This window comes from Panthera onca, chromosome A1 (genome assembly GCF_046562875.1).
Source record: "Panthera onca isolate mPanOnc1 chromosome A1, mPanOnc1 haplotype 2, whole genome shotgun sequence".
In the NCBI taxonomy this organism is placed as follows: domain Eukaryota; kingdom Metazoa; phylum Chordata; class Mammalia; order Carnivora; family Felidae; genus Panthera; species Panthera onca.
The window spans coordinates 97,229,277-97,241,669 of NC_138339.1; the positions used below are offsets into that span (position 1 = coordinate 97,229,277).

The 12,393-nt window shown below is 34.8% G+C and overlaps 1 protein-coding gene across 3 annotated transcripts in view; it reads left to right on the forward strand.

Annotated features, from left to right (window-relative positions):
• AP3B1 (adaptor related protein complex 3 subunit beta 1) overlaps nt 1–12,393 on the forward strand; it is a 264,795-nt gene that overhangs the window by 136,313 nt on the left and 116,089 nt on the right. For all 3 annotated transcript variants that reach the window (XM_060635498.3, XM_060635493.3, XM_060635494.3), the window contains exons 14-15: nt 556–665; nt 11,896–12,072. In XM_060635498.3, the coding sequence (XP_060491481.2) occupies nt 556–665; nt 11,896–12,072 (287 nt within the window). The remainder of the gene's footprint in view (nt 1–555; nt 666–11,895; nt 12,073–12,393) is intronic.

The window sequence follows — 12,393 nt, forward strand, 5'->3', positions numbered from 1 at the left end:
TTGAAGTCTGTTATTTCTATAGTAACACCTTTCTTACTACTGATGATCCTTACTACTCACTTGTCTGGACATACCACTTAAGGAATTTTGTTTTTAGTTTGCTGTTTTCTTTTGAATTGGAAAAAAGTTACTTAGATTGTAGGTGTTTGATTACCACTTTATAATTGATAGGAATCAAAGAACTGTATAACTACTTAATTACCACACTGTGGTAGAAATCAAGTATTTGAAAGCTATAGTTAAAAACCAGACACTTGAACATTATGGTGTGTAGCAAAATTGAACCTCACTTTCCTTTTTTGACTCAAAGAGGCAGGTATTGAAAAGGGGTATCAGAAGCTAGGAGGCAACAGCAGAGATTAGAAATTTAAGTGTACTCTTCTGCTTAAAACAGTGTGAACCCCCAAAATTTGGAAATTTATTCCTGGTTATAGTTTTCACCTCGTCATTAAGACACGTATAATATTTTGTTAATTTAAATTTACATTTGACCAAGAATATTGCCTTTGAATTGCATTACACGTATGTAATATGAATGATCTCTGTCTTTTTCAGAAATAGTTGTTGCTGAAAGTGTGGTTGTTATTAAGAAATTACTGCAAATGCAACCTGCACAACATGGTGAAATTATTAAACATATGGCTAAACTGTTGGACAGTATCACTGTGAGTACCAATTAAGCGATCTTTCCTGAATTTTAACTAGATATTTGTCAGTAAATTATAGTGTTAAAATAAATGGACATCTTAACGTATAGTGGCTAAGAAACCTTAACTATCTGGGTTCACATCCTGCTTCTAAGATTTGACACTGTTGTGGAAGGGAATTACAAATCTGAAAAAGGGGAAGGATGCAATAAATGCTGTAGTGTTAGATTGGAATTGGAGATAGCAGTGTAAACTTCATAAGTTTTTATATTCTAGATGTATGTGAGTGTTTAAATGCATGTGTGTATGTGTCTACACACGTTTATATGTATAGATATGAATGCATATATTGGGTATACAAACATCTATTTCTTAAGTTGTCCTTTGAGAGGGCCTACATGCATAATACTCGAATACAAATGAGCACAGCTAGTGCCCAGATCTTGTTTTGTTTTTTTAATTGAGATATAATTTTATACCATAAAATTCACTCTTATATAATTTAGTGGGTTTTGGTATATTCATAAAATGGTGCAGTCATCACTCCTGTGTAATTCCAGTGTATTTTCATCATTCTAATAAAAGAATCCCATGGAAATACAAATCAAAACCACAATGAGATACCACCTTATTACACCTGTCAGAATGGCTAACATTAACAACTCAGGCAACAACAGATGTTGGCGAGGATGCAGAGAAAGAGGATCTCTTTTGCATTGTTGGTGGCAGTGCAAGCTGGTGCAGCCACTCTGGAAAACAATATGGAGGTTCCTCAAAAAACTAAAAATAAAACTACCCTATGACCCAGCAATTGCACTACTAGGCATTTATCCACGGGATACAGGTGTGCTGTTTCAAAGGGACACATGCACCCCCATGTTTACAGCAGCACTATCAACAGTAGCCAAAGTATGCAAAGAGCCCAAATGTCCATCGATGGATGGATGGATAAAGAAGATGTGTGTGTGTGTGTGTGTGTGTGTGTGTGTGTATATACTATATATATATATATATATATATATATATACACACTATATATATATATATATAGTGTGTGTGTGTATGTGTATATATATATATATATATATATATACACATACATACATACACAATGGAGTATTACTCGGTAATCAAAAAGAATGAAATCTTGCCATTTGCCACTACACGGATGGAACTGGAGGGTATTATGCTAAGTGAAATTAGTCAGTCAGAGAAAGACAAAAATCATATGACTTCACTCATATGAGGACTTTGAAACAAAACAGATGAACATAAGGGAAGGGGAACAAAAATAATATAAAAACAGGGAGGGGGACAAAACGGAAGAGACTCATAAATATAGAGAACAAACTGACAGTTGCTGGAGGGGTTGTGGGAGGGGGGATGGGCTAAATTATGGCCAAGGGGCATTAAGGAATCTACTCCTGAAATCATTGTTGCACTATATGCTAACTAATTTGGATGTAAATTTTAAAAAATAAAAGATAATAATAAAAAAAAGAATCCCATGGCTCAAACTCCTGATTCTCCCTTTACTCCAGCTCTTGACAAAGTAATCTACTTTGTCTCTATGGATTTGCTTATTCTGGATATTTCATATAAATGGAATCATATATCAAGTGGCCTTTTGTGTCTAGCTTCTTTAACTTAGCATATTTTCAAGGTTTGTGCATGTTCTAGAATGTAGTACTGCATTCCTTTTTTATGGTAGACCTTGGTTTTTAAATTCCATTCACCACTCAAAGGAAACCAGGGCTGCTTAGAGAAATGACTGGTTTCAGAACTAGGGCAAGGGAAGAGCAAGATGATCTTGGAACATATTGTTGGGCTTTAAAAAGCAAGGAAATGCTCACAGAATGATAGGGATATGTCAAAAAGACAAAGAGCCAGCTTGAAGGGGTTCTCACTGGTCAATTTGAACAACAAAATAAACTACAGTAAAAGAATTATGGCCTATTGAATAGGGTAAGACCCTCTTGAGTCCACACTGGAATGAATGAATGAATGAATGAATGAGAGAAAGTGAAGCTCTTTCTTACAGTGCAAAACAACTAATAAATATGAAAGGCATGATGGAATTGGAATATCACCATTTGCAAGCTATCACAACAATAATTGATTCAGGTAGGAATCATCAAGCAATGTGAAAAACTAGGGGGTGAAAGTTTGAGTAGTAAGAGGATATCTGTACAGTCTCAAAGTATACCCTCATAAGATACTTCATTATGAAGCATAAGTTAATGACCTTTGACTTTCACAATGGAGAAACCTGACAGGTGCTGCATGAACCAAATGAACATAGTTAACATTGCCAGCAATGGGATCAAATACCTTCTGATATGACCTACTGAATAGAACTCAGCTTCAGGTCTGTTGCATTTCTGCCAAAAATGAATAACTTGGATACAATCAAGAGGAAACATGAGACAAACTCAGATGAAGGTATACTACAAAAATAACTGGCTTGCACTCATTAAAAATGCCAGTATCATGAAATATAAAGAAAAATTCAGGACCTTTTTCACATTAAAAGAGATTAAAAGGATATGACAACTTAATGCTACACATATTTTTAATTTTCTTTTGCTATAAGGGACTTGGTAGGGAAAAATGGAAAAATTTCAATAAGATCTGTAGATTAGATAAGAGTATTGGTTCACTGTTTAAATTCCTAATTTTTAAATCATTTTACTGTAGTAATGTAAGAGCATTCCTTTTATTATGAAGTTTGCACCGAAGTATTTTGGTGTTTAAAGGCAAGTCTACAACTTGTTACCAATTTAGAAAGCAAAATATCTGTGTATGTATGGAAAAGTAAAGCAAATATATAGTAAGCTGATAACATTTGGGGAATCTGTGTGAAGAGTACTCAAAACCTCTGTTTATTTTTCTTCCAAGTTTTCTATAAATCATAAAATTGTACTTAAAGAATTAAAACCAAATATTAATCTTGGCTCCACCACTTACCATCTCTGTGTTTTTCCATTAAAACTTCTATACTTTAACCATCTGTGAAATGATAGTGGAAAAAAAGAGACAACCTCTCATATTTTATAAACATTATATTAGTTAATATATGTAAAGCTCTTAAGGATGTTTCTGGCACATAGGTACTACATAAGTGTCTGCTGTCATTATTATTAGGTCTTATTTCATTCCCTTCCACCTTTAAAACTTAAGGTTTTTTTGAAGAATTACTTGAAAAGAATTTTATTTCCTGATCTAAAACTCACTCCTCAGTCTGTCACAGTCTGATTTTGCCTCCCCACTAGTCCACTAATACTGCCTTTGCCAGGGTCACTCACTGTTTTCTTATTAAACCCAGTGGATAATTTGCTGTTCATGTGTCTTTCATGATCTTTTGTTAACATTTGACTTCATATACTGCTTCTTCCCTTTTGAAACATTCTCCATGGCTTCTGTCTGGTTTTTCTTCAAACTCTTCTCCATTGTGTCCCTTCATTGTTGGCTAAAGTTAAAAACTAATGTTCTGTAACTAATGGAGTTGTAGTTTGGGGGAAATGTATTATTTTTTTCTTTGAAGTTGGGGTGATACGTACTCTGATGTTCTTAAGAGGTGTCATATTTGTGTGGTTCAAGGCAAGATTTGGAGCCTATCAGGACCAATTTTTAATATCTCTGGTGATGAAATTTTCTTTCCCCTCAAGGTGTTAGTAAAGCTTGCAAGGCAGTTATATAATTATTTTAAAGCTAAGAGTAAGACTCACAGAAATGTGTTAGCATCTGAGCTCCCACCACATTTCTCACCAGAGAGTGCCTTTGTCTTTGTATCTACTCTTAATATTGATTCCAGTTATCAAAGCCAGGACTTCTCATAGATTGTGTATGAGAGGTGTAGGGGTTAAGAGAGTAGCTTTGATATTTGCGTAAGAAGCTTAAAATCATAGCAGCTGTCTTTTCTGACCACAGTGGTATGAAGCTAGAAATAAAAAATAAGAGGAAGGTGAAAAGATCTACAAATATATGGAAACTAAACAGCACACTTTGAAACAACCATTGAGTCAAAGAGGAAATCAGAAGGAAAAAATTATCTTGAAACAAGTGAAAATGAAAATACAATGTATCAAATACTATGGTATGCAGGAAAAGTGGTTTGAAACTTTATAGCACTTGTAGAGGAAAGATTATACCAATGAACACACATATTAAGAAATCAGATCTCTGGGAATGCAAGCTGGTGCAGCCACTCTGGAAAACAGTGTGGAGGTTCCCCCAAAAAACTAAAAATAGAACTACCCTACAACCCGGCAACTGCACTACTAGGCATTTATCCACAGGATACAGATGTGCTGTTTCAAAGGGACACATGTACCCCCATGTTTATAGCAGCACTATCAACAATAGCCAAAGTATGGAAGGAGCCCAAATGTCCATCGGTGGATGGATGGATAAAGAAGATGTGGTATATATATACAATGGAGTATTACTCAGTAATCAAAAAGAATGAAATCTTGCCATTTGCAACTACATGGATGGAACTGGAGGGTATTATGCTAAGTGAAATTAGTCAGTGAAAGACAAAAATCATATGACTTCTCTCATATGAGGACTTTGAAACAAAACAGATGAACCTAAGGGAAGGGAAATAAAAATAATATAAAAACAGGGAGGGGGACAAAACAGAAGAGACATAACTATGGAGAACAAACTGAGGGTTACGGGAGGGCTTATGGGAGGGGGATGGCCTAAATGGGTAAGGGGCACTAAGGAATCTACTCCTGAAATCATTGTTGTACTGTATGCTAACTAATTTGGATGTAAATTTTTAAAAATAAAATTAAAAAGAATAAAGGAAAAAAAAAGATAAAACTTCCAAAAGTGGTTAAAACCTAAAAAAAAAAAAAATAGAAAGAAAGAAAGCAGATCTCAAAAAACAACCTAACTTTACATCTCAAAGAACTAGAAAAAGAACAAAATAAACCCCAAAGCTCACGGAAGAAAGAAAATAAGAAGGATCACAGCAGAAATAAGTGAAATAGAGACCAGAAAAGTAATAGAAAGGATCAGTAAAACCAAGAGCTGATTCTTTGAAAAGATATGAAAAAAGTTAAGAAACAGCAAGTAAGGATCCCACAAGAAAAGAAAGCTATCGATTAATATCCATGATAAATATAGATGAAAAATTACAACAAAATATTAGCACCTTGAATTCAAGAACACATTTTAAAAAAAATTTTTTTAATGTTTATTTTTGAGAGACAGTGTGAATGGGGGAGGGGCAGAGAGAGAGAGGGAGACACTTAATCTGAAGCAGGCTCCAGGTTCTGAGCCATCAGCACAGAGACCGATGCGGGGCTCAAACTCAAGAAATACGAGATCATGACCTGAGCCGAAGTCGGACACTCAACTGACTGAGCCACCCAGGTGCTCCAGGAACACATCAAAAGGATTGTACGTCATGACCAAATGGGATTTATCCCTAGGATGCAAAACTGGTTTCATACGTGCAAATCAATAAATATAATATATCACAGCAATAAGGTGAAAGATAAAAAGCACATAAAAACCTTTAACATACTGGTTGTAGAAGGAACATACCTCAACATAATAAAGGCCACATATGACAAACCTACATCTAGCCTATAGGGGAGCCATTGTACACTGTGGCCAAAGGACATGGCCAAAGGGGGAATACTTCGTTTGATGAATGAGTAAATGAGGCCCACTGATGTGAAGTTATCTGTCTCCATGATATACATGATCAGTCTAGGACCAGAACCAGTCTTCTTGTTTTGCTGGCTGGTATTTTTCCTAGTATAGTACACTTATTTTGTCTCTGCCCAATGGCTATGGTGAACTGTGGATTCCAGGTTTTATTTGGACTTCTGGTCTTAGTTCTACCACTGACGAACTGTAAGATGTTGGGCAAGTTTCTTAACTCCTTTGTGCCCTGTTTCCTTGTATATCAAGTGGGAATAATGGTACATCTTGCTTTCTAAGGTTTTTATGATAACAGACTAAGAAAACAGGTAAAGTCTTATATATATGTATGTATGTATGTTTAATTTTATTTTTTAATTTACATCCAAATTAGTTGTCATATAGTGCAACAATGATTTCAGGAGTAGATTCCTTAATGCCCCTTAGCCATTTAGCCCATCCCCCCTCCCACAACCCCTCCAGTAACCCTCTGTTTGTTCTCCATATTTGCCTCTTATGTTTTGTCCCCCTCCCTGTTTTTATATTTTTTTTGCTTCCCTTCCCTTATGTTCATCTGCTCTGTGTCTTAAAGTCCTCATATGAGTGAAGTCATATGATATTTGTCTTTCTCTAATTTCGCTTAGCGCAATACCCTCCAGTTCCATCCATGTAGTTGCAAATGGCAAGATTTCATTCTTTTTGATTGCTGAGTAATACTCCATTATATATATATACCACATCTTCTTTGTCCATTTATCCATCAATGGACATTTGGGCTCTTTCCATACTTTGGCTATTGTTGATAGTGCTGCTATAAACATGGGGGGGTATGTGTCCCTTCGAAACAGCACACCTGTATCCCTTGGATGCATGCCTAGTAGTGCAATTGCTGGGTTGTAGGGGAGTTCTATTTTTAGTTTTTTGAGGAACCTCCATACTGTTTTCCAGAGTGGCTGCACCAGCTTGTATTGCTTCCAACAATGCAAAAGAGATCCTCTTTCTCCGCATCCTTGCCAACATCTGTTGTTGCCTGAATTGTTAATGTTAGCCATTCTGACAGGTGTAAGGTGGTATATTCCATTGTGGTTTTGATTTGTATTTCCCTGATGATGAATGGTGTTGAGCATTTTTTCATGTGTCAGTTGGCCATCTGGATGTCTTCTTTGGAGAAGTGTCTATTCATGTCTTTTGCCCATTTCTTCACTGGATCATTTGTTTTTTGGGTGTTGAGTTCGATAAGTTCTTTACAGATTTTGGATTCTAACTCTGTATCTGATAGTTTGCAAATATTCTCCCATTCTGTTGGTTGCCTTTTAGTTTTGCTGATTGTTTCCTTCACTGTGCAGAAGCTTTTTATTTTGATGAGGTCCCAATAGTTCATTTTTACTTTTGTTTCCCTTGCCTCCGGAGATGTGTTGAGTAAGAAGTTGCTGCGGCCAAGATCAAAGAGGTTTTTGCCTGCTTTCTCCTCAAGGATTTTTATGGCTTCCTGTGTTACGTTTAGGTCTTTCATCCATTTTGAGTTTATTTTTGTGTATGGTGTAAGAGAGTAGTCCAGGTTCATTCTTCTGTGTGTCACTGTCCAGTTTTCCCAGCACCACTTGCTGAAGAAGCTGTCTTTATTCCATTGGATATTCTTTCCTGCTTTGTCAAAGATTAGTTGGCCATACATTTGTGGGTCCATTTCTGGGTTCTCTGTTCTGTTCCATTGATCTGAGTGTCTGTTTTTGTGTCATAAAACAGGTAAAGTCTTAAAAATAGTGCAGACACATGGTGAGAACTCAGTAGATGTTGGCTATATAATTTTTTTAAAAAAGAAACTTGGATTTTGTTGTATTCAAGACTTAGATCCCATTTGCTATTTATTAAGTGACATAGCTAAACACATGAACACTAAAATTTAAATTAATTCTACTTTTAAATTCAAATTGAATAAGATATAGGTCTGTAGTGCAGTCAACTTATATATTCTGATTGTGAATATTTTATTCTTTGGAATATCCTTTGTGTGTATTAAATACTGCTTTTGGAGCAAAGTCCTTCCAGAATAAAATGCATGCTACATGAAGATTGTTGAACCAGGGTTACACATAGTGTTTAATGGGACAGATGAGTTAATATCATAAAAGAATAATTAAAAGATGTTATTTTGTGAAGACTACTGAGTAATTTTGAAATAGTACTTTATGTACTCAGTGCCCTAGTGCCTTACTGAATGCCTGCCGTGTCACAAGGTAACTACACTTGCCCTGCTGCCCCAACTTAATTCATACTAAAGTATTAATGCCTACTGAGGCCTGATACAGATTATTGGATCTCATTTGCTATTTTTCTGCAGTTTGTTTAGATATCTACTGATTTTGCCTTTGACAAATTTAGATACATAAAATTGATGTTTTTGCAGGATTTATTTTACACTGTTGCATTGTGCAGTGGCTAGAGTCGAAACACAATAGCTTTTAAATTGAACTGCTTACAAAGTGATCTGTAAAATCATTCTAGATGTCTTTCTGTAACTGCTGTGGTCAGCTAGGAATCATTATTTGTTTTTGCAACTAAGTTACTGGGTTAAAATGGCAGTGGAAACTGCCTTCTCGTAGAAGGTTTAAAAAGTGCACTTAAGCACTTGTTCAGGGCATTCAGAATAAAGAATCAAAGTCATTTACAATCCAGCTTGTCTTTGAAATATTGAAAAAGCAGAGGTTAATAATCAGAGCATTTGTGTGAGTATATTATCAGTTTGGTTTTAGTTCAGTGTCCTGTTTATTCTATGGTTGAGAAGACCATGGAGAACAAAAAGTGACTAATTTTCTATCTTGCTCTTTTTTTGGTTGCTTTAAATCTTTGAAAGACCATTGATACTATGATACATACATGAATCATAGTATCGGTGATGTACGAAGGAGAGTTCTGGAACATAACTGGAAGAGAAAGATATGACTGGAATCTGAAAATCTTATGATTCTGATTCCAGCCAAATGCACAAAAACAGTGTGTTTGTTGATTTTCTAAGCTTTTAAAAAAAATTGCCATCACCAAAAATTTGGAATAAATACATTTATATTGATATTATTTCTTGTTGTGGAAAAGTTTTCAAAGTTTTTTATGTTTCCTTGGAAATTTTATTACCTTAATTCTGGAACCTCTGAGTATTACCCTGCCCTCTAACACCACCATCTTGAGATTTTCATTGTGAGCGTTAGAATGTATTGATTTTCATTTTTTCCCAAAGAGTTGTATTTTAAATTATGCATTATTAATGTTTACAGTGTTTAAATATTATTTTAATCTTAGTATATTAAAGAATAGGAATATACAGAATCTCTTAAAACTTTTGGGATTGTCTTTTTAATTGCAAAAAACAATTGTAACTGCGTTACCAGAAGAAAATTACTTAAGGTGGGGTAGTAGGTTGGAATATGTCCTAGAATTCTAATTGTTATACCAGCAATGTATAATAAAATATTTAAGAAAAGTAAATCTAGCATAACCGAAATCTGAATTTGCACATATATTCTTATTTAGAGGTACCTGTCATCAAAGCAGGCAACTTGAATTGCTTCATACCAGAAAATTTAATGTACCACTCAATTACTGTTCTTTAGCCCAATTTAAAATAATAGATTGGGAGGAAGGTCTTAATGCAGTGTAACCTTTGGAACATTAGAAATAGCCTCTTTCTTTCCAGAAATCAGTGTACAGTAAGGATATCACTTTTGTCATACTTCATGAATAGATTTGTAATAGCATTTGTTTTATACTTATTATTTATTCTTGGTACTTAAACTTCTTACATGAGTATTGTGATTTCATCTTTTTTACTAAACTTATTCTAATATTAATTTCAAGATAATGCTATTGTCATCGTATTTGAAAATATATACTTTGATTTTAAAGCTTTTGGATGACCTTATTTCCCTTCTGGCGAAATACCCAACTTAGGAGTGTTTTAATAATTTTATACTATTTGGAAGAATTTGAGATGGTGGATATTGTGATAAAATTTAAGTTGTGCAAAGGTCTGTATTCTCACTTTCTTCTTTAATGGTTGTGCCCTGTACAGCTGTGAAACTATAGTGAAAATATTAGGACTTCATTTGAGGAATTGGAAAGGATTTCATAGGAAGAGTATTATCTCTCCTTGTGATGCTACCTCTTAATGATAGTCATTGGCTCTTTCATTTATTATAAACAAATTTTCTGTACTAGGTGAAAATGTTCACAGAAACTAATTTACATACCCCTTCAAATCTCTTTTAGAGTAAGGGAGGATACATATAAACAAATAGTAATAAAACTAATTTGCATACTCTAAAATGTTGGTCTTAATGGTACTGATGGAAGGTTTCCAATTTGTACTAAAACAGTTTTTTTAAGAAACAAATTATATTGAAATGTACTTTATTAAAAAAAATACAATGCCAAAGTGCAACATTGGACAAATTTATCTTCTCCCTAATAGACCAGGATTCATGATTTTATAAGCAGACCTTGATGATCTCGTCAGTTTTATATATTCCCAGGGTTGTGGGTGTAGATACTTAGAGGACAAGAGCAGCTTTGATTTAGAATCATAGTCTTTAATGAATGTATTCCTTTTTCTCCATTAACCATTGCATTCTCAAAACATGGTTTGCAGACCACCGATCTCAGAAATCATCTATGATGCCTCATAAAATGTGGATTCCTGAGCCCCACAACAAAACTTATTTTGGACCTCGTACCAAATCCCTGTAGTTTTAATAAGCACTCAAGATGATTTTTATGGGCCTTGAGGTTTATTATTTATTAATAAGTGCCCTAGAGCAGAGGTCAGCAAACCTTTTCTGTAAGTTGCTAGATAGTTAATATTTTCAGCTTTATGGTTTTTGTTGTGACAACAGTTGACACCCGAGCAATGCAGGGGTGAGGGGTGCCGACCCCTCCCTCCTACAGTCAAAAATCCAGATTTAACTTTTGACTCCTCCGGAATTTAACTGCTAATTGCCCACTATTGACCGAAAACCTTACCGATAACATAAACAGTTGATTAACACATATTTTTTTTTTGTTACATGTATTATACACTGAATTCTTACAATAAAATAAGCTAGAGAAAAAATGTTATTATGAAGATCATAATGAAAAGAAAATACATTTACAGCACTATACTGTGTTTATTGAAATAAAAATCTGCATATAAGTGGACCCTCCGCAGTGCAAACCTGTATTGTTCAGAGGTCAGTTGTGCTTACCTCTGCTATTGTAGTGCAAAAGCTACACCAATAATACATAAACAAATGGGCATGGCCAGCCAACTTTGGCCCAAGAACTTGCACATCGCTGACAGAATCAAGACTCTAGACCAATGATTTTTTTTTTCTCCGTTAATCTTTTCTAAGGCATTATCTCTAAAAGCACCTTTAATGATGTTTTCCTGGGTGTTTATTTTTTGATAACTGAAGAAAATCCATAACTGAAAGGGCACTTCCTAGATATCCATTACATGGATGCAAAACCTTTATAATATTTAAAACCTTTTCTATGTTAACATTAAGGAGAATATGATTATCTTGTTTGTAACTATATAATCTGCTTTTAATATTAGGTTCCTGTGGCTAGAGCAAGTATTCTTTGGCTAATTGGAGAAAATTGTGAACGAGTTCCTAAAATTGCCCCTGATGTTTTGAGGAAGATGGCTAAAGGCTTCACTAGTGAAGATGATCTAGTAAAATTGCAGATTTTAAATTTGGGAGCAAAATTGTATTTAACCAACTCTAAACAGGTAAGAGTCTAAACCTTAGTCTACCTAAGTGATACCTTCTTCTTTAATTTGATGAAGCACCCAAGGTCTATTCATGCATTAGTGTGTCCATTCCACAATTACTAGGTTTCTGTAAGGTTCTATGTTAGAAGGTAGTGGTGCAGAGAGATGACATTCTAGTCAAGAGAAAAGGTGAGAAAAACAGCTAAACGATGAAATAGGTGCGGTAAGTGCTGTAATAGAGGTGTTAAGATATGGTGGAACTCCAGAGGAGAAAGTTATTGCAAGTCAGAAGTGGAAGGAGGTAAGAGATAAGAGAACGTTTTGTGAAGGATGAGATTC